The sequence below is a fragment of the Metarhizium album genome, assembly GCF_000804445.1.
Source record: "Metarhizium album ARSEF 1941 chromosome Unknown scaffold_1, whole genome shotgun sequence".
NCBI lineage: Eukaryota > Fungi > Ascomycota > Sordariomycetes > Hypocreales > Clavicipitaceae > Metarhizium > Metarhizium album.
In genome coordinates, this window is record NW_024467575.1 from 3,550,259 (window position 1) to 3,572,340 (window position 22,082).

General features: G+C 55.4%; 6 protein-coding genes across 6 annotated transcripts; 3 read left to right on the top strand and 3 right to left on the bottom strand.

Annotated features, from left to right (window-relative positions):
* Positions 1–102: 102 nt before the first annotated feature.
* MAM_01008 (uncharacterized protein) lies at positions 103–1,470 on the bottom strand (the record flags this gene model as incomplete). Its single annotated transcript, XM_040819807.1, has 1 exon — positions 103–1,470. One exon carries the CDS (start codon positions 1,468–1,470, stop codon positions 103–105), a length of 1,368 nt encoding a protein of 455 aa, XP_040683072.1.
* A 1,303-nt stretch (positions 1,471–2,773) lies between these two features.
* MAM_01009 (Xeroderma pigmentosum group B protein (XP-B)) lies at positions 2,774–5,266 on the top strand (the record flags this gene model as incomplete). Its single annotated transcript, XM_040819808.1, has 1 exon — positions 2,774–5,266. The coding sequence occupies one exon, from the start codon at positions 2,774–2,776 to the stop codon at positions 5,264–5,266; it is 2,493 nt and encodes an 830-aa protein (XP_040683073.1).
* Positions 5,267–6,478: 1,212 nt separating this feature from the next.
* MAM_01010 (DNA-repair protein, UmuC-like protein) lies at positions 6,479–8,299 on the top strand (the record flags this gene model as incomplete). Its single annotated transcript, XM_040819809.1, has 3 exons — positions 6,479–6,538; positions 6,612–6,909; positions 6,975–8,299. 3 exons carry the CDS (start codon positions 6,479–6,481, stop codon positions 8,297–8,299), a joined length of 1,683 nt encoding a protein of 560 aa, XP_040683074.1.
* A 1,139-nt stretch (positions 8,300–9,438) lies between these two features.
* On the top strand, positions 9,439–11,622 carry MAM_01011 (DUF726 domain-containing protein; the record flags this gene model as incomplete). Its single annotated transcript, XM_040819810.1, has 3 exons — positions 9,439–10,009; positions 10,097–10,933; positions 10,991–11,622. The coding sequence occupies 3 exons, from the start codon at positions 9,439–9,441 to the stop codon at positions 11,620–11,622; spliced, it is 2,040 nt and encodes a 679-aa protein (XP_040683075.1).
* A 769-nt stretch (positions 11,623–12,391) lies between these two features.
* MAM_01012 (dDENN domain protein) lies at positions 12,392–16,034 on the bottom strand (the record flags this gene model as incomplete). Its single annotated transcript, XM_040819811.1, has 3 exons — positions 12,392–12,843; positions 12,905–15,232; positions 15,341–16,034. 3 exons carry the CDS (start codon positions 16,032–16,034, stop codon positions 12,392–12,394), a joined length of 3,474 nt encoding a protein of 1,157 aa, XP_040683076.1.
* A 4,930-nt stretch (positions 16,035–20,964) lies between these two features.
* MAM_01013 (DUF974 domain-containing protein) lies at positions 20,965–22,045 on the bottom strand (the record flags this gene model as incomplete). The annotated part of the gene is made up of 2 exons (XM_040819812.1): positions 20,965–21,886; positions 21,975–22,045. 2 exons carry the CDS (start codon positions 22,043–22,045, stop codon positions 20,965–20,967), a joined length of 993 nt encoding a protein of 330 aa, XP_040683077.1.
* Between the last annotated feature and the right edge of the window lie 37 nt (positions 22,046–22,082).

The window sequence follows — 22,082 nt, forward strand, 5'->3', positions numbered from 1 at the left end:
AAAGACCATGTAGAAAAAACCATTGCCCCGCTGTAATACCTATGCAGTCCGTTTCATAACTCGTGAGTAATAATGCAACCATTGCCGCGCATAAAACACGACCTAATTCGCAGCTACGGAAAGTGTAGAACCATCCCCATGTCCAGCAAGCTCGGGGATAGGCGTATCTCTGTGCGGATACGCGGCGACCGTTGACGCGCTCGGCGTCTTGGCCTCGGCATCGGCGCTGGGCGGCACGGAGAGGCAGCGGCGACGATCGGCGTCGTCCGCTGACAAGACACTACATGTTTCCGAGACGTCCGCGTCCGAGCCGCCCAGTGGACTGATGCTCTCGATGCTCGGGGTGGGAAGTTCCTCGTATGTGAGCTGAGGCACGCCCTCCGCCTTGGCCTTTTTATGTGCGGATTCAGACGGTGACGCAGTGGATGCGGCACAACCGCCGCCGTCGTCGTCGTCATCGTCCTGCCCGATGGTCCACACCCAGCGGCGCTTCTTTTCTCGCTTCCGCTCGGGGGGGCCTGTTGGTGCGCCAGGCGAGGTGGGAGACGAGGCGCCGAGGCCGGCCATTCTGCGGCCCATGTCCTCCCAGGGGCCGGGTGTTTGGCCGCCGTCTTGAATTTCGTTGGCGGTGAAGACGAGTGCTGCCTCGGGGAGGGTTTCTCTGGGGGTCGTCACCAAGGGGAATGCGCAGTGCGTGCGACGTGTCGGGGAGAGGGGGGAGGCGTCTTCGGATAGGAGCTCTATGTGGGAACGGATGTACTTGGACGTGGTGATTTCTTCCTCTAGCGGGCTGTCGTACTCGACTCTTTTGGAGGCTTTTCCTTGGAAGCAGAGGGGTTGGTGCCTTGGGGATGGTGGGATTGCCGTCCTTGGGGGAAGAGGAGAGTTTCGGAGAATGCTGTGAAGGCTTCGAGGGTGTGTGTACGGTAGTTGGCTGGTGATCTGGGGGGCTGAGCATGGTGCCCGGCGACGTTTGGGCATATGATTCTCAGTGAGGCATTCAGGCGGACGGTTCGTTTTTGACGGGGTGTCCGCGGACGGGGGAAATGCGAAGACGTGGGATGGGTTGTCGGCCGGCCCTGCGGACAGAGGCGGCGTGGCGGCCATGATGCTCGGGTAGATAAAATCGACCTGCTGGGGCGACACGGGTTGAGCTGTCAACGGTGTCTCGGGGCACGTGGGCATGGAGGGCGTCGCGAGGCGTGGCTTCAAGCGGTTGTTCTCGATGGGCGTCTGAAGTCTGAGGTTTGGCAGAGTGTTGACAGCGGTGATGGGTTCGCACTGAATGGCTGATGCTCGTTCAATGGCCGTGACGTAGACGTTGGACATGGTATTGAACGTTGTAGGATCACTTGGGTTGAGAGGAAGGGCCCTCAGGCTTTTCGATGGAGGGCTGCATACTGTGGTCCTGATCTGAAGAGACAGTCGGGGCCTCTTGGATACATTCGAAGCTTGCTGGGAAGAAGCCATGATGGGATTGGTCCGCGTTGAAGGGCAGGCGACGGGAATATCGCCAACGAGGGCGACCTGACCTCAGCCCAGTTTGCAGATGTCTACAAACCAACAGACAACGCCGTAGCGCGGCCTCCCATCAAGGGGGTATGATGAAGGAAGCTCATGTGGTCAAGACAGATTCAGACATGGACAGGGCAGAGCCAACAGGGCCAGAGACAGGCGTGACATGGCTATATACTGCTGCGATGGAGGGCAAGGGACAGGTCATTTTCCAGGCGCCATGATCGACTCGCATCAAGGCTAGACGTGAGAGAGGGCAGTGAAGTCGAAGGAAGCATTAGGCTGGTCGTCGTGGTCCTTTCGTGCTGCCCTCGTGGTTGGCTGTCGTGGACTCGTGGTGACTGGGAGGGCATCGTGTAAGCGCCGACCCTTGCAGAGGCGTGGGACGGATGTTGCCATGCCTCCAATCATAAATGTCCTCGATGTTGCTTGTTTCCACCGTCGGACTCGGGCGTTTATCTCATGCATGAGTCGTCCCAATATCACCGACGCCCAAGTTGCGGGCGGGGAACCAGGACGTACAGGCATTCGTACATGCGTTCAACAGCCCAAGACGCAGGTGGCCGGGACCCTTGGTGGAAGTCTGGTCTGTTCGAGGCTTCACCGACTAGTCCATCCATGCCTATCCAGAATACACGTGCGGGTTAGCGTCTGACAGAATGTTCCATTATCCGTGGCGCCTGTTTCGCATCGCATCCTTGTTAACCCTAACCCAGGTCCGTTAGCCGCGTTCGTGACGCCCATGGACTTCTCGACGACAGCTCCAGAAGTCGTCATGGCTACAGGAGTGCTTTGCGAGGACACGGTCGGTGAAGAGACGTAGAGTGGCGAGAACAAGTCTGGTCGGAGTTACGGAGTACAACGAACACTGATGGCAAGGAGAACTCGAGAGGATGAGTAGCGCCATGCACGTGACGATGGGGGGCCGCCATTGACGCAACGCAGAGCCTCTTCATCCAACGTTCTGTCCCAAGAAATAAGGGCGTAGCAACACGCATGAAAAAGCAGCCTCTGGCTACGCCATTTCTCGTCCGACACGTTCCCTCTCTGCAAGCTCCAAGGAGCTAGAATTCGCAGAAAAGGGCGAGTTTAGGGTCGCCGGCCCCCTCCGTGTTCCACAGTCGCAGACAACCGCGAGCCCGCGACGTTTGCCGGTGGAACTACCAGTCGTTTGGGCGACCGAAATAAACTCCGACATCGCGACCATCGTCAGTCAACCTTTGTAGCTGCTACAGAGGACTGCCGCCTTACCTATAAAATGTCTTCGAAGCGAAAAGCAAATTTCGACGACGACTTGGCAACGCCCAATAGCAGCTCCAGACAATCGCCACAAAGCCAAGGCAGTCGTGATACTCCGCGCGATTTGAGCGAGGATCCGGACGAGCTGAACACCATCATTGAGCGAAACATCCAGAAGTTCGATATCTCGGCCTTTCCTTACGAGCTAGGCCCGGGATTCTCCGACCTGGCATCTGCGCTCTTCCGACCTGAGCAAAAACATGACTTCACGGCGCTTTCTCTGAAGCCCGACCACCAGAATCGGCCACTACGAGTTGATGGATGGGGAAAACTTGTCCTCGAAAATTTTCACCCTTTAGCACCTCAAGTGCAAGACTTCTTGGTCACGATTGCCGAGCCCATGTCACGGCCGACTTTCATACACGAATACAGGCTCACCACCCATAGCCTCTATGCTGCCGTCTCAGTAGGGCTGAGTCCGAATGACATCATCACTACTCTTGATCGTTTCTCCAAGAATGAGATGCCGCCCAATGTCATCAAGTACATTCGCCATTGTGGTAAGAGTTATGGAATGGTGAAGATGGTTTTGAAAAACAACAAGTACTTGCTGGAAACCGCAGACCCAGAAGTTCTACAAATGCTGTTGAACGACCCGCAAATCAGACCCTGTCGCGTCCAAGGCGCCACCGAAATAACGACAAGCGCCCCCAAGGCAGCCGGCATCGCCATTGCTGGCACCAAGGCTGCGGGTGGTCTCCGAGAAGCAGAAGGACTGGCAGGACGCGGACAGAACTCTGAGAGTGAACAGAAACCTAGCGGGGCTGAGGTGCAACGCGTATTGGATGACGAAGACAACGACGATGAGCGAGAGATCATCCACGCCTTTCAGATTAAAGACGACAAAGTTGGAATTGTGGCAGAGAGGTGCTTGGCTCTTCATTATCCTGTGCTTGAGGAATACGACTTTAGAAACGATCACGCCAACGCAAACCTTGAAATTGATCTCAGACCGGGAACGCAGATTCGACCATATCAAGAAAAGAGCCTTACCAAGATGTTCGGCAACGGGCGGGCTATGAGTGGCATCATTGTCTTGCCTTGCGGGGCAGGGAAGACTCTAGTTGGTGTCACAGCCGCATGTACAATCAAAAAGGGCGTTGTTGTGCTTGCTACCAGCAACATGTCCGCTATCCAATGGAAAAATGAGTTCATCAAATGGTCTAATATCAATCCCGACGACATTGCTCTGTTCTCATCTGACAACAAGTCGGTATTCACCGGGAACACGGGAATCATCATCACGACATATTCCATGGTCACAAACACTCGCGAGCGTGCCTATAAATCAGCCAAAATGATGGATTTCCTTCAGCAACGGGAATGGGGCCTTATGCTACTTGACGAAGTGCATGTCGTACCAGCTCAGATGTTTCGGCGAGTAATCGGCTCGATCAAGGCACATTCAAAGCTAGGCTTGACTGCCACCCTCCTTCGAGAAGATGACAAGATTGAAGACCTCAACTTCCTTATTGGTCCAAAGCTCTACGAGGCTAACTGGATGGAGCTTTCAGAACAAGGGTTCATCGCCAAGGTGCAATGTGCAGAAGTTTGGTGCCCGATGCCAACCGAGTTTTATGAACGATACCTAGAATCTGGACCTCGCAGCCGACCACTATTCTGTGTCATGAACCCGACCAAGTTTCAAGCGTGTCAGTATCTTATTAATTACCACGAAAGCCGCGGCGACAAGATTATTGTCTTCTCAGATAATGTGTATGCGCTTGAGGCCTATGCAAAGAAGCTAATGAAGCCATTTCTTTTTGGCGGAACAGGCAATGCTGAACGCCAGCTAATCCTGGACTACTTCAGAAACTCGCCACAGTGTAGCACCCTCTTTCTGTCGAAAATTGGAGACACGTCCCTGGACCTGCCGGAGGCAACATGCTTGATACAAATCTCCGCACAGTATGGATCTCGTCGTCAGGAAGCCCAGCGCCTTGGTCGAATATTGCGGGCTAAGCGTAGAAATGAGGATGGATTCAACGCTTTCTTCTACTCCCTAGTGTCCAAGGATACCGTTGAAATGGTGTATTCCTCAAAGCGACAGGCCTTCCTGGTCGACCAGGGCTATGCATTCAAGGTCATCACACAGCTGAAGGACATGGACAGGATGCCTGATCTGGCTTTCGATACTGCTCAGGCCAGACGTGAGCTTCTCCAAAAAGTCGTCATCGAAGTTGAAAGCAAGTCTTGGAAAGAAGAGGAGGCAAAAGAGAGCGCAGGCCTTTTGGAAGATGGAAACATGTTCTACGGCCCGGATGGGAAGCCGCTGCGTAAGGGTGCCAGGAGAACAGCCGGTGTCCTCAAAGACCTCAGCGGCGGACAGGACATGGCATATATCGAGCGAAACAAGAGTGCGAACAAGTCGATGAAATTGAAGAACGGGCAACGCCACAAATTCTTCAAGTCGATTGCGCGGGAAAACGAAAGAAGGAGGAAACTTGAGTAAACCATGGCGAGACAAAAATTTTCGCAAGCGATTCTTTGTGCAGCAGTCAGCGTGTGTGTTATCGAGGAGGAGCTTTGATTCGGCGCAAGACGGACAACTTTATTGGAACAACATCATTTATCAACACACATGTCATAGATTCCGGCGCATGCGACTGATTTGTCTCAGTTGGGTGAATATCTTGGGCAGCCCACATGAACAAACGGAGTTGTCCTATCTGAACATGTACATCAACCTCAAGGTCTGGCTTCGGCATATCCACATCCGTCTCAGGTCCCGAAATTCAACAGAACGGATTGCATGTCGCAGTAATTCAAGATGCTCAAAAACTGCTCTCGTAGTCACGAGGGTAAAGTTGATGGTGGGATGCGGAGTGGTTGCATGTGCACCTTGCGTTGGGATCGTTGCTCTTCGGCTGGTAGCCAGGGCAATTACACAGAATTCTCTTGAAATTCGGGTCAAGGGCAGGATTCTTGGTCGGATTGGTCTTGTTCCAGGCAGCCCACGCTGGATTTTTAGTGGAAAAAGAGCAACCAGGCCCATGATGGCCTTTGTCCGTACCAGAATCAGCATGCTTGCAGTTCGCGGATGCCAAGAGGGCATGTTTAGGCTATACATCTACATACGCTTTATAGGTGTGAAGAGGTGAGACGAGGAAGACGGAGACTGGCTTGAGAGGGGAAATCGACCTGCGCAAGACGTGAGTACACGAGAAAATGGCAGGTTGAATCGTGAACGAGGAGGCAGACTGGGAAGGAGTGACGGGACGTTAGAGAAGGAGTCTGTAGCCGCTGGGGATGGAGCGATCTATGGCCCTTGTTCATACCTAGGTACTTGACGAGAAGACACAGACCATGGTGTCGTTGGCCGCCCGATGCAGCCTTCCCATCAGGTGACACTTTCGCACTTTGGACATGGGACATGGGATACTTACTATGTGTAGTGTATGAAGACGCAGGCAGGGCTGTGGGCGCTTATGCCGACGGCAACAGAGCAGAGGTGCCTGTAAGCGCGCGCTTGACCCAGTCCAGTGCCTCCCCCCACCTGCCCGCCCATGAGCCGTACCGAGAGGACACGCTGAGCGCTGACCAACGTCAACGGTGGCGCCGTCCCAACGACCAACCGTCCATCCCGTGGCGCATCGTGAGAATCGCATCCACGTACGTGACGTGCCGCTGCGCCGGTGCATCAAACAAACGCCATCGCCGGCCCATGGATCGCCAATCCAAACGCGTGCCGAAACAGAAGCACGACCGCGTCATTCTCCAATTCGTTTGTTTCCCCTCGCCGAGGCCCCGCCCCGCCGTTTGCTTCCAGCGTCTAGGCTGACTGACCACCCGCCCAGGACTATGACTGCTTCTACGCACAAGTATTTGAGAACAAGGACCCAGAGCTGAAGTCGCGAGCGCTGGGGGTGAGGCAAAAGAACATCCTGGCGACATGCAACTACAATGCCCGAAGGCTCGGCGTGAAGAAGTTGATGCTCGTGTCCGAGGCCAGGAGAATATGCAAGGATCTGGTGCTCGTGGACGGGGAGGACTTGACGCCGTTTCGGGACGTCAGCAAGGTTCTGTTCAATTTCCTTCGGTCGCACTCGTGGAGCAATAGAGCAGAGCGGCTGGGGTTCGATGAAGTGTTTATGGGTGGGTGGAACATTGTTCCTTTTTTCTTGTCGACCTTTGGACGTGTCTGATGTGACTTGGCGCAGATGTAACCGATGTCATTGACTACAATATCGAATGCCTCAACACGGGCTGCTTGTCTGATTCCTTCTTTCACCTCTCCAGAAAAGACCCGCAAGACGGATTCAAGTGCGATTTCACCGTCGTTTCGGGCTGTGTCCAGGGTCGCGTGCCAGACGAGGCGCCTCTGGACAACGAGACCTACCTGAGACTGGTGCTGGGGTCTCACCTAGCAAACCATCTTCGCACAAGGATAGAAGTAGACTATGGGTACACTTCTACTTGCGGGATATCGACCAACAAGCTCCTAAGTAAACTGGTGGGAAGTCGGAATAAACCCCGCAACCAGACGACGCTCATGGCCTTGAATGAGCAAGATGTGATTGCCTTCATGGACAGCCACAAGACAAGGCAGATACCGGGACTGGGGCTCAAGACGTCTACGCAACTAGAGTCTCATGTTCTTGGACAAGAGGTTGACGCGGACTCTCATTCGTTAACCACGGCGGTTTCCGTTCGACATGCTCGCCTGCACCCATCAATGTCTCCCGGGCTTATAGAGGCGCTTCTGGCAGGCCCCGGAGCCGAGAAGGGTATTGGTGTCAAGGTATGGGGTCTGTTGCATGGCATTGATCCCACAGAGGTCAAAGAGGCTGGTGACATTCCGTCGCAAATAAGCATTGAGGACACGTACAAAGGACTCGAGACCATCCCTCGCATCACAGAGGAGCTGCACAAACTTTCATGTTCGCTCATCCGGCGAATGAGAATGGATCTCCTTGCTGCAGACCACAGTGCGGAGAAGCCGGGAACACAACGGTGGATTGCTCGGCCAAAAACCCTGAGGCTTGCAGTCCGATCATGGCCGACGAGACGAGGCGGCAGTTCTGCTCCGAATTTCAGTCGAACATCCAGATCTGGCCCGTTGCCAAACTTGGTCTTTGACGCATTGGCAGATGTGGACGCGCTGGCCCAGAAGCTGGTGGCAGAAGCCCTCCTGCCTCTTCTGCGGCGGCTTCAACCCGATCAAGGACCACCCAGGTGGAACTTGCAGTTGATTAATGTATGTGTCGCAAACATGGTTGCCGGTGCGGGAGATGACAAGCAAGGCTCAGGACGGGATATTTCCGCCATGTTCAAGAGGCAAGATGAAGTGCTTCGTCCGTTTAAGCTGCCGGAGCCAGTATCCGACGATGAATCGAGGGCTGAAGCCAACGCGGATGATGTGGAAAGCCTAGAGTGCGGTCTGGACTGGGGCGACGCAGACCATTCTGTTTGTCAAGACTGCGGCCATTGGTTGCCGCCCTTTGCCATGCCAGCGCATGTGAGATACCATGAAATGGGAGAATAGTTCCATGTGACTGACTTCTAAGTGGCGATTTTCGACCGGCATGCCCCAACACAAGCCGCCGGCCCTGCCCACCACGCTCCTCGAGTAGTACACAGCCTGAGCTGCAAACCGCGTATCGGGAGAAGCAAGCCTCGAGCTGCCAGGCAGAAAGTCATGAATAGGCAAGACTGATGGTGGTGGTGGTGCGGTAGGGCCGGCGCGCAAGGACGACGACGGCGGACCAGACCCACCACGAGGGTATTGGAAGCTCTCTTGCCTCGAACCCAGCAAACAAGCGTGATTGCTGTGATTGCATCCGCACACGGGATGACCTGGGACGCAAACGGGGTCACCGTGACAACTCCCGTTGGACGTGACCCTGTACGACTTGCAGCTAGCAAGAATCATGGCCACTCGGCAAACCGCACCGCAACTTGGAGGGCAAGGCTGCCGCGGCATCACCGTCCGGCTTGTTTTGTCCTCTGCCCCGAGATGATTTGGGTCTCGGCAATGGACTGCTCGTGGGACTGAAGATTACCGACAGTGTTCGTTTTGCACGGCCGATGGCTCCCTCGGCCTGTTCAACAACAAGATCGCGGCACCGCACCACGTCCAGGCTTCCATCGGCAGTCTCGCATCTTCTGTCTGGGACTGGTCAGGAGCTGCCAGGTGGTTGCCAGCTGCGGCAGCTGTGGCAGCTGTGGCAGCTGTCAACCATGGCGTTGCCGTGACACGTTGACATGGCATGACAGCTCCTTCTCCTTGTTGAGTTTGCGCAGCTGCCGCGAGACCGACCTGCCTGCCTTCTCTTCTGCCTCTGCGTTTTGAACTGGACGTGAACAAAAGGTAAACGCTCTTGCGGCAAAGGGACCGTCGACACGGTGTTCAACCGTCCAAACCACTTATAGAAGCAGACTGTTTCGTCTTTGCCCTATAAACGTCTTTCTTTGTTTGGCTCCTGTCTGTGACTCTCTTTATTCACTCCTCTTTCTCACGCCGTAGCTTGTGGAACTTGGACACACCGTCGAGGTTTGTGAATCTCATTGCCTCTCTTGCTTCCGCTGCATGTATAAAGTAAAGCCGCGTGCCCCGGCAGCTTCTCGGGCGCGCTTTCAGGACTTTGAAGGCGTCGTGACTTCGACACTCCGGCCGTACGCATCATGGGCCGTGGGTCTCGTGGCAGTGGGCATCAACCTGCTCGCCGACCGACTGATCTGACTGGAATCATTTCCGTCGCCGAAAGAAACGATTTCGTCGCCCTTGTCAATGCTATTACCGACAGCATGCAAAAGGATATGAGCAACCCGTTTGATTCGCCTCCTGTGCGTCCCGACTTCGATCTTGGAGGCCACGGACAGGGACAATGGCTTTCGCTTCCTCTTCTCCGCCATAGGCACGAGAACAAAGAGAACATTTCGACCGTCAATGGTTTTCACGGGAGTATCCTAGACGACCGTTCCACGGCGTACCATTCCAAGGCTCGCCAGACTGTCCAAAAGGAAGTCGCAGAAAATTCCCAACCGCTCGGGGAACTGAAGAAAGAAATACTCGGTTCCTTCAGAAAGTGGCAGTCCAACGTCTTGCAGAGGTTCACAGAAATAAACGTCAACGATGCGGCTGCTGCACCTTCAAGTCCTCGTGGTCGAGCACGCAGTGTGCGCGGCACGTACCGTGCTGGTCGTGGCGGCCGTGGCGGCAGAGGAGGCTCAGTCGCTTTGACACTTGCGACAGGTACGCCGTCTAACAATGTCCTGCGGCAAGGAGAAAAAAAAAAAAGACTGTCGGGTGCCTCTGTTTTAAGCTAACAAACTACGGAAGGACCACATTGCGTTCCCACACGTCATATTGACCCCGACTTGGTCACAAGGCACCCTCCGCTTCCAAACCCTTTGTGGTCTCTGCACATTGACAGGCGAAAGCTCCTACTACATATCGCGCTCCTGGTCCTCCTCTCGCTGCAAGACTACAAAGCAAACTCTAGGCTTCTTCTCGTTAAGCTTACCTCGTCCCTCAATCTATCTTTCAGAACCTATCAGCTAGACGAAGCTCGAGTGGCTCAGGGGCTGGTGAGAGCGGCCCTTGACGCATTACGCGAAGAAGATGCCGTTAAATCCGATGAAACAAGGGCTCCTCGGAAGTTTAAAATGGCCTTTGGCAATGGCCCCGGGTCTTCAGGTCCTGTCAATCTCGCAGCTGCATTGAAAGACGTCGGCATTGGTACCTGTAAGGGTGGCTTGGGGTTGCCTACAATTGCAGCCGCGGGTTTGTTGGGAACCATGGCCGAAAATGGGATTCTAATGGGATCTCTTTTCGGAATCAACCCTGCAAGGCCAGTGAACAAGATGCTGGAGACATTCGCCAGAGAAATCCAAGACTTTGCCTTTGTTCGGCTGTGTGACGGGATCAACTACGATTACATCGACGCCAGAGAGTCCGCCGTCGGTCATCGTAGACTTCGGGTTCTTATTGCCGTCAGCGGATTCATGACCGGCCCCGATGACGTCGTCAGACCTTGGCGGTCTCTCAACAGTCAGCCAGAAATATATGCCATTAGATGGGAACATGCTGCCCTGACGAATCTCGGAAGCGCGCTCGAGACAGTCATCAAGAGTACGGCTTGGGAAAGCGCTAAACGAGAGATCAAGTCCAAATCTAGTAAGTCATGGATGGAATGGAGCTGAGGGTGCACGGCGACCGCTGACTGAGTCGCAGTTTTCAAAAGCCTGATGACATCTGCCTGGCCGGAGCCCCTCTTACGGATCAGCAAAATCGTGGACAACGCCTGGAGTGTAGGCATGGTTCGGGCCGAAAAAGCGGGCGCCATGCTCGCCGATGCGCTCATACGACACAAGTTTCAAGGCGAGCGGCCGGTGTCTTTGATCGGATATAGTCTTGGTGCTCGCGCCATATACGCTTGTCTAATGGTGTTGGCAGAGCGACGTCAGTTTGGATTCGTTGATTCCGTCGTTATGATGGGGGCCCCATTTCCAGCCGAGAGTCGAGTTTGGTTGACTTTGAGGAGCGTTGTATCTGGCCGACTAGTCAATGTTTACTCTGAGCACGATTACGTGCTTGGGTTTTTGTACCGCACATGCAATCTCCAATTCGGTATCGCCGGTCTACAGGAAATCCAAGGAGCTGGTGGCGTGGAAAACCACTGCATACATGCGCTACCCAAGGGACATTTGAGCTACTCGTCTCTGACTGGTCATATACTCAGGGATATCGGCTGGGAGGACTTTGATATGCACGGCTTCCGCAGGGAGTTTCCACCTCAGGATATGCGAAAGACTTTCTCACGGTATCCGACCAGCCTGCCTCGCAGGGGCAGGCACAGGGGATAGCTTACTATTGTATTGGTATTGGGACTTGTTTTTCTACCTTGATGATGATGATGCCGGTCAAGAGGACAGTGCATCTGATTTCAGTCACCATGATGATGAGATATGACATACGCGACACGAGGCGAGCATTTTGGTACAACATTTTAGCGCAAACGGGAAGGGATTCTCTGTCAACGAATAGCATACATGAAATAGAAATACAAGGGAATTGCTGCGGAAAATCGACTTGACGTGCATCTTGTCCATTCGGGGCAGACATTGGAAGTGATATTTTGACTGACTCATGGTCTGATAGTCGAGCGTGCTTTCGTCATGGCTTTGCATCGGCACCACCGCCAGCGAACAGTGATGCATCCACATCCACGACACAGCGAAACGCGAACCAGGCCCAGACGTGGACAAAACGCACGACAGTGAATAAGACTCGGTTGAATGCCAGCTTCACGAGTGTATGTATATTTCCTCTTCATCCCGAGCCCCCGTCCTTTTTGCCGTTCATTCCCGAACTGCGTGTTATTCTAGGTCAGGTATAAAAAAGCCTTGGTCTTGTGTTTCCCCTTTCGGCGTATTTCTTCAGGCAACGTTTGAATAAAGTACAGTACAAGAACGCAAATCTAGTGTACACATTGTCCTTTTTTTTTTTTTTTGCCCGCACTAGTGACATGATTTCACCAGTTAGTTGCCCCTGGTGGCCTTGGGCCTCCTCACTCCCAAGCTGAAACATGCGGAGAAGAGGGGGCGTGGTGGGCAAGTTTGGAGCACAAATCGCTCATGGAGGAGGAGTAGTCCCCAACATGCTGGGAACTTGCTTCCGCATAAAGGCCCTCGTGCCACGCTGTTCCATCCTCGGAACGCCCTGAATGGCACGGGGCTCGCGCATCAGCGTTTTGTCAAGACAGGACGGAATCCGCGTTATCACAGAGCGGTATTCGCCGGGAAAGTTGCCCTTCGGCAACGGGACTGAGGCGGTGCGCCAGATATGGTCAGACGTGTTGGTGAGATAGACAGGTGCTTTGCTGGAGGCCGCGCGGGACCCGTTGGCGAGGCCCAACGGTGACACGGATGCGCCGTGGGATTGACGAATGGTGGAAAGCCGCGAGAGGCCCGAGGGGAGGCCGGGTCGGCCGCGGGCTTTCTTGGCCATGAGGATCTCGTCGAACAGACGGACGGAGGGGTCGGATGCTGCCGTGGTTTCGCGGCTGTGGATGAATTCGTTGAAGGCTGCGGGCGTACGTGTCAGTAGTCATGGTGTGGGTGGGGGAGGGGCGTGGAGGGACAAGACGGTAACGGGTTGACTTGCCTTGAGTGTCGCGCATCATGGCGGCGTACTCTTGTTGATCGTATGGCAGACTCCGTATAAATCCATCCATGTCAAAGGCGTACATCTGCCCATTGGACTTTTGCTGCTTGGTAGGACGGCCGAGGTGTCTCCGGTAAGTGTAAAGTAAACTGGCTAGGCATCGTACAAACGCCGCTCTTACTCGGTCGGGGTGGAAAGCTTCCGGGCAGACAAGTGACACTTGACCCAGGCATCGGCCGTGGGCTACGGTCTTGCACGATGTGCACTCGTACAAGCCGTCACCCTCTGACTTGTCATCGCAAATAGTGCAAATGGAGGAACAGTCTTTGGCGTTGAGGCTGAAGCAGTGGCCCTCGACCCATACCGTTGTCTCCGTGTTTCGCACCGTCTGGATTTGCATGCTGGGCATGATGGTGGATGCGGCGAGGGTAGACTGAGCGTAGGCGGACGGCGCGTACCCGCCGCCGAACGATGATTCCGAAACAACAGAGAAACCAGAAATGGAGGCATTCGGCTGATGCCCGCTGAGCAGCGGCAAGCTCGATTTGTGGTTGGGCTGGAACTTATCCAACCCAAAGGATGAGCTTCGACGGCCCTTTTCCTCCCCAAAGTGCCCCGACCTCTTTTCTCGGAGTGTAGCGGTCAGGGCAAAGCCAGAATCGCTGCGTGAAATAGGAGTAGTTGGCATGGGAGGAAAGCTGGCAGACGCAGGAGATACGGAGGACTGCGGACTTGTCTTGGACGATTTGCTCGTGCTTGGTCGATGGTCAAACTTCCCAGTGTCAACTGAGGAAATGGTAAACGCGTTGAACACGGGTGGGTGGATTTGCTCGGGAGGGGTCCGGTCTGCAAAGCTTGACGAGCTTTGTGACACCCACTTGCCCAAGGTCGTCGGTTCTGCTGTGGATGTAAAGACTGACGCGTTCTCCGAGGAGAAGGAGTCGTAGGGGAAAGACTCAATGGCGTACGGCGGTGGTCCAGTGCTGACACCGTATCGAAGAGTGTGAGGAGCGGCAACCTGGAGAAGAGACATCAACTTTCGCCGATGCTGTCTGGGGAGACGGTGGGGTTGCGAGGTGGCATCGATCGTGTCCTTGTCCAGGTCGACCAGGACATAGTCGTCATCCGGCAGGTCGATCCGTTCATACCGGCGTTCAACGCCGACGATGTAGGGGCACGGGGCTTCGAGGGCGGAAATGAGTCTAGCTGGGAGGACGGGGATGAAGATGCTCGCCCACTGGAGAGGGTAAAGAAGGTTCACCAGAGCATGGCAGGCCAGATGCAACATGCTCGTGTGGGAGGATAAGAAGATGATACGAGATTCGGACATGGCGTACTCGAACAGGGCAACGACGTTTTCGAGAGAGAGACACCGAAACAGGGCGTATAAATCAATGGTCCGGGAACCAGGGAGCTCGTTGGCTCCCTCCTTTCGAGCGTAGAGCCGCAGTTCTCTCACACCGAGCTCCACCTGCGTCTTGGATCCCAACGGACTGAAAGCTTCCGTGCAAAGGTTCACCACGTAGCGTTCCAAAGGTTGCCAGCGGCCAACTTTGGGGGAGCTGGGAGGCACTCGGAGAACGGCCCCGTCCGTCATGGGAACGATGATTGACCTGAGCCACTCTTTCCAGAAGCCCATGCAGGCCGCGTCCCTGCCAAGAACACCGTATGCTCGAGGGATCCACAGGCCGCTCTCGCCAGCCGTGAGCCCTTCGATCTTTGAAGCCGCGCCGTGCCGCAGCGGCCGTAGCATATCCGTCATGAGGGCAATCTTTTCCTCAACCATACTTATTTGATCCTCCAACCTGTCTCGGGCTGGCGATCCAGAGGGTATCGTAGGGAGCTTTGAGAGCAGCTGTGAGAGATGTGATCGTTCAGCCGCCAAGCGAACCCCCAAGCTTGCGGCCAACTCTCTCTCCTCATTGGACATGTGATTCTGCCGCCACTGCTCACATCTGGTCTCCACCTCCTCTGCTGCCTCTGCGGTCAACGCTGTCCATATAATGATGGTGATGCCATAAAGCTTCCTGTTGTCTTCTCCCGTCATCGTAAAGCCGTGCCATGTAGAGCGAGGCCGATCGTCGGAGGAAACAATATGGATGTCGTTGGGAAAGGCGAACATGGGTACGTAGTCCGGGAACTTTCCGCGTTTGGCGAGTTCATCTTTGGCGTTCTTTGGTGGGTATCGATCTAGCAAGACAGGTTCGAAACGCCGCTTCAATGGGTGCATGTCAGGATCGGTGTTCAAGGGCTCCGGAGGAGGGATTACGGAGTTGTAGTTGCTCAGTCGTTTGGTAGTGCGAACCGACGCTGCGAGACAAGAGTAAGCCGGGTGCCCTCAGTGTGACCATGGCTGTTGCTAAGCAAGGACGCCGGACACAAACACAAACGGGTCCGGAAGAGAACGAGACACCTTACCAGCTCTGCTCGAGGCACCCTGTCTGGCGACTGTAGGTCCTTTGCGTACGCTATTCATCTCCCTAAAACTGATCTTGCGTCGAATACTGCCTTTGATACTCCTCAGCGGGCTCATCCTGCCGTTTGGAAGGGCCTCGTCGGCGCGAATCCTCTCGGCTCGTGGGTTCACCATTGGCGGTCGCGATTGTAGCTTGGCCCCTGCAGTAAATGACAGGTCTTCAAGAAAGTTTTCTCTCTCAGTGGCAAACTTTAGAAGTGCCTTGTCGAAATCGAAATCGGGCATGCCCATGAGCACAAGACCTGGGGTTGGGCCCTGCGTCGAACCCTCGGGAGAGGCGCCATTTGTGGCAGGGAAATTCCCAGTTGGGCCAGCAGGCTTGACTGGTTTTATGGTGGCGCTGCTCCTGTTGCTGCGAGTATTCCCGTTGAGCTCATCGAGGGTGCTGGCAATCGAGTATCGACCGTCGATTGAGATTTTGGAGAGGCGGTTGGCAGAATTTTGGCGCGAATGACGAGCAGCGTTCGGTTTGTGGCCGTTTCTGGCGACATGGTCAGGCTCACCATGTTCCGAAATGGTTGATTCGACGGGAATGCTGTTGATGTGGGTGTTGATGGCAGCAGCATCGTCGTACGACACTGACTCTACGCCAGCAATCCAAAAGTAATCTGCCAGGGGAGTTGAGGTGCTCTCCATGACATCCAAGATGAACTCTGCCCGGGAGGCGGGCAAACGCCAACGGGAGCTGCTGTCGAAATTTTTTGGTTTTTTTTTCCCCGGCCTTTTTCTGCAACAAGCAAATTGTGCTGCTGGGCGGACGTGCCGCCAATAAACCGAAGGCTCAGCTCAGGCTCTCTCGAGGTCCAGGCACAGCTACAACGCAAATTTGCGAGACGGTTGCCGGCCCGGTCCCCAAGGTGCTGAAGCAAATACTAGTTGTGAATCTGGAACACGAGTTAGAGGGCCATGAAAGTGTGCCGAGTACACAGCGGTCGAATGGTCCAAACATTCAGGATAGAAATCAACCAGCGTCGAGGCCGAGATGCACGTACCAGCGGCAGGCCGATTGCTCGAAATTCGGGACAGCGACGCTCCGAAATTTATTCGTCGGTGCTCGTCAGGGCAGATTCACTGGGTGGGCTTGGGTGTGGTTGGTCGTTGGCTGCGCTCTGTGGCGGCAGACAGACAGAAGTAGGTGGCCAGGACCAGAGACGCCGGCGATGGGCAATGGCCGGCGAGGTGAGAAGCTAAAATGGGATTTATTTGAGACACGGCGAGACGGCACTCCGTAGTACGCATGGGCTCGTCTCGTCTCGCCCCCAGGTGGGGAAGGGGGAAGGGGAGAGGCGGCGGCGCACGATTTAAAGGTCGACTCCCGGCAGAGCCTGTCAAGACCATGTTGACATTGTCAGCCCTGGAGTGTCGAGCGTCTGGTGACCGTCACGGACGGATTTATGTATACTTTGCAACAAACTCAAATCGGCTCCAGCAATGGACCAAGTGGTATTCGCGTAAATAAAGCACAAAACGCACGGGCGCCGCACACAGGAGCAGGGCGGTAGCGACACGGGTACAAGGCCAAACTAGACGAGGCAACAGGGGACATCAGTACATCAGTCAGGCCGTCAGAGGGATGGAAACGAAACGGCGACATGGCGATGCTCGATACTCCGTACACCTTGACTGGCACCAGAATCTGGCCTGGCAGTCAGGACTCGGGACCCGGAAGGAGGAGCAGACAGCACTCGAACTCGAGTTTCCTCACGCGTGAGGCACGGCCGTCCATGTCGACACGGCAACCGCAACGGCAACCGCAGCGCCAGCGCCAACGCCGACACCCAACTTGAACATGGATGATGGGACTCTGCAACATCCCATGTCGATTCTTGTTCGTGGTTCTTGGGTGTCTGGTTCCCCTGCAAATGCCCAATCATGGGAGTGCGTGCCGTTGAACAACTGAACAACTTGAGCCGAGACAGACCCCCGTGATGCTACTTCAGCAAGTACCGAAGTACCGAGGTACCGAGTGCCAGTGCTCCCAGTACATACTGCCAACAGTAGGGTACCCGGCAGCCCGGTACGTACTCACTAAAGTACTCAAGTACTCCGTACAATGCTGCTCTGCGCAGCACCATGCCCGACTGCCCGACCCCTGAAGCCAGTTCGCACGTTGCCACGGTGTGCTCTTGCTCCTGCGCCTTTCAACTCAACGCCAGCTCAACGCCAGCTCAACGCCTCCACGCCGCCGTCAGTCCAGGTCACAACAAGCTCCGTACTCCGTACTCCGTGTGCTCCGTGCTCCGTTATACCTGTTACACACCTGGACGTCTTTGGAAGGACAGGCCAGGACCGGCCAGGACAGGCCAGGACAGGACCACTGGGAGCCCGTCGATCCTGAGCTTCCTCCACCGGCCAACCGACCGAACCAACGACCAACGACCCGCATCGCATCGATTCAGCAGCCGGCCGCCCGGCTGGCTTTGGCCTCGCCCCATCCCCAGCCGAAAGCGCACCAGAGATTGAACCCAAAAGCCACGAATCCACCGCCCACTGCAGGCAAGCCCAAAGCGCAAGAGCCAGACGCCGGAGACGCAGCCCACGAGAGGTCCTGTCCAATAGCCACGTCCTCAAGCAGCTTGGGACTTGGGCTTTTTCCGGGCCCCTGCCTGCCGCTAGCGCCTCTTGGTGGCGGACGACGACCATCTTTTTTTGTTCACGGTCTGATAACGTGGGTGGCCCTGCGAGGCGCCTTGCGCTTGGTCTCTGGGCTTGGCCAATACGTCATCGGCGGCACATCAAGTCGCTATGCCAGTCGAAGAACTCATCTCGCCATACTACCGCCTAGCACGTAGTTACCCGGTGCAGACACTGGTCTCGAATACACCCAGCCAGGTGAATCAGTCGGGACCACATCATGTTCCCAATCACAGGTATCATGTAGAGAGACGGCAAGCAGCTTTACGCGAGCCAGCTTGGTTTGCGTTGTAAGACCGTCTGCAGTGTGCGCCAGACTGGCATCTGATATAGTACGGTATTATTGAAACTGAGCTTCTGTGCGAAGGCAGCGTCACATTTGTTCCTGTTCCCTGGCCCATACCGTCGCCAAGAGGCCTAGATTTCGCAATCACACCTCAACACAGAGTCAGTCACCTTACATATATCAGGGAACGACAGCCGGGGGGGAGAAATAAAAATTAAACCCCCTCCCCCCAGTTGGCTCGTTTGCGCCTTCACTTTCACGACCCCCCCCGCTACCCACATCGTATTCTGGCGTCTACTCCGTACCAAAGTATCATATTCTTTCAGGCAACGTCGAAAGCACGGAGACGGGCCATCCGCTGCAGCAAGCAGGGGCATGCAAGACGAAGTCAACTCATCGGTTCATCATGCCGAGTGCGGAGTAGCACGTACGTCGTCTTCCTGTGCCAGAAGGGCTCCCCTCCTCCTTCGACACAAAACAGCGGTATCGGATGACGGCGAAAACAAGACCTGGCTGACTATGTCCATCCATACCAGACCACACAACACAAGACACAAGCCTGATTCAGGTCCAACAATGCATGGGGGACAGGCTAACCTTGCCCCAAACCCTTCTATGCTACGGAGTACCAAACATTGATTGACGCTTTGGCTGAGGCCCTGGAAGGTCAATCCGCCTAGTGCTGGCCTGGCCCACGACTCACGGCTAGCCATGCTGCTGGCTGCATTTTCACCAAAAGTCCAGACAACGACGGGGCGCCACACCTGCAAGGGGTCGAAGCCGGGGTAGTGAATTCCGGCACTGGCATCGCACAAGATGCTGGCGACCTCGCCTGGCGCGACGAGATTCGCTTGCCAAGACAAATACCACGAGCCATTAGGAATGACTGCCGTCTTCGTCCGACCCGGCGGATTTGCCGCTTGTCCAGCTGAGCAATGCGGAGTGTCTTGATGGGCCTCATGGTGCTGCAGGGGCCTTGGCCACTCTCTCCTCTCCTCTTCTCTCCTTCTCTTCTCGGAACAACACAAAAGAACTGGGTTGGACATACATACTAATTCCCTCCTTTTCCAGCCATCCCACCACTGTCCTCGCCTACCTTCCACGACGATGGAACTGGTCGGGCCATGGTCATTGGTGACTCACGGCGACAAGGAACCCACGGTCCGGCGGCAAGTTGGACAGCCATGACCAAGACGGAAACGTGCGGATGCGGGTGCGGGTGCTCCGTACGGGTGCGGGTGCGGGTGCGGGTGCGGCAACGACCACAGGTCAGGGTTACCACTCCGTACTCTACTCCGTACTTCCCATCCGTACGGAGTACATGCGACCAGGAACCCGTCCTGCATCCTGCATGGCCCCTGTTAATCAGGCACACATGTGGCGTTTCCCAGCCGGTCTGGACTGATGAGCCAGTGACGACTGACGATCCCCCCCTGTCTTGCACGCTGTTGAGGCCGAAAAGGGGTAAGCAGTGGCACAGCATGTACGGAGTAGTTATGTAGGTAACTTGGTTGCTTGAAGCCTCATGCTTCCTGTTCTGATGGCCCGCGTTTGGGCACAAAGGCCAAGACATGGCCGACGCATGCCCAGCATGTATATACCTAGGTGCCTACTCCGTACTCCGAACCTAACTACAGAACCTACCCGAGTAGTTGGGCACTCTTGTCCAACGGAGGAAGAACAAAGCACAATAAACTACCGAGTAGTAAGTATTCTCTGACTGTGAAGAGTGGCGGGCCAGCGCTAGCTCATTCACCCAACTACGTACAGAGGAGTCTCTGCTATGTTGCATTCTAGATTTCAGGTCGAAATACCGCCTCCCAGGAGATGGTGGTGGTGGCGTATGTGCATACATGCATGACGAGCGGTGTGTTTCTTGTTTCTACTAGTTTCTTCTTCACTCTTCCTTGCCCCTTCCTTCCATGCTCTCTTTTCTTCCCCTTGTTTTTCTTCTCTGGACGTTCCCTCACAGCCGGCATGTTTTGAATGGGAATGGATGGTGTTTACAACTTACTTGGATGCATGCAGCTCCACTCGCGACCTATTTGTTATCATCTTTGTTTTACGGAGCACGTACATAGCTTGTCTTGCGCCGCCATGACCAAAAGCAAATATACACAGACTCACGGCCACCGATAATGGCGGGCCGGCGTCGCTAATCTGAGCATGTGGACATGTTTCAACAGATTGTGTATGTACGACAACACGCTTGTACGTGCGTATTCTCACAAGTCCGCCGGAACTAACGTCGGGACATTCTCGACAATCAATCATGAGTCGCGCCCCCCGTCTCGATAGGTTGTCGTTTCGTTTCTTTCACAAACCTCGCCTGGATCACCACGTCATGCACGCTGCATGAAATCCAAAGGACTTGATGACGTCTCGGGGCGAAATACCCTTCCAATCGATCGGCAATGCTTGTCCTCGTAAAACCCCTTGCGTCAGGTTGAATCCAAGCACAAGTCCAAAAATAGAAGGGGGAAAAAAAGAAAAGAAAAGAAAACCCACCAACTAAAAAAAAAAAAAACCCCATAATGTATGTACGTATGTATGCGACTGACGGAAATGTGTGTGTCCCAGTACACCCAATCCCTTCATTTCTTCTTCCCCTGACCCTCTTTCGAAAAAGACATCCATTGTCTCTCATCAGCCAACTACCCTCGTCCCCAACTTCCCCGTAGACAAAAACCCCCTGTTCCCCATCTCACCCCTCCAGCCGATGCCCAAAACACCAAAAACCACCTTCCCGTCCGCATCGCCGCCTGCACGACTGCCCTCCTCCGCCTCCTCCGCCTCCTCTACCACAAAACACACTTGTTCCACCTCCCCCGGATGCAAGACTGGCTTCTCCCCCCCAGCCCAGTTGCAGCCCTGACACCGCAAGCCTCGCTCCGGCTCCATGCCCACCTTGTCCAACTGCATCACGTCCTGGCTGCAGTTCTCCAGCTGCGCCTCCAGCAACCACCTCCTCCTCCTCCTCCTGCTGCTGCTGCCACCGCCGCCCTCCTCGCCCCCCAGCAGGCCTACCTTTGTGCGCACAATCAGGCTAGCCTTGCACATGAACTGGTACAGCTTGCGAAACGTCCTCGTCCGGCCGCTCGTCTCCCCCGCCTCGTAGTAGCTCACCGTCACGGCGAGCACGTGGTTCCCCTCCTCCTTGAGGTCGAACGACACCACCTTCTGCAGGGTCTCGCCGGCAGCCAGGTCCGCGGGGGGGCCGTCGGCCAGGGGCAGCTTGTGCGCCCCCCCGAGCCCGGGCGTCTTCATCTCGGCCTCGATTCGCACATGGCGGATCTGCTTGCCCGGCGGTGACGGCGACGACGAGGCGACGTCGTTGTTCGCGCAGAGCGTGCAGCTGAATGTCTCGCCGACGTAGGCCGATCCAAACGACACGGGGAGGTTGACGATGGGACTGAGCAGGAACGGCGCCGGGTTCGTCGCCGACGCCGTCCTGTACGAGAGGCTGGACAGCAGGTACGGGGGGTGCGTGAGGGCCGCGGCCCCCTTGGCAGCCGTGGCCGCGAGCGGGCTGCTCGGGTACTGCGGCACGAGGGACGGCCGTGATAGTCTATGTGTCGAGAAAGTTGTTCGTGTTAGCCTCGCCCTGTGTGCACTGTGCACTGTGTGGGATGCGAGAAGGGGAGAAGGTGCCGAACCGGAGGACCTTGACGGAGACGGCGTGCGGCTCCTTGATGGGGTCGTGGGATGAATATCGCGGCTGGCTCATTGTGGCCGAGACTCCGGCTGCGCTGGGCTTTCGTCCT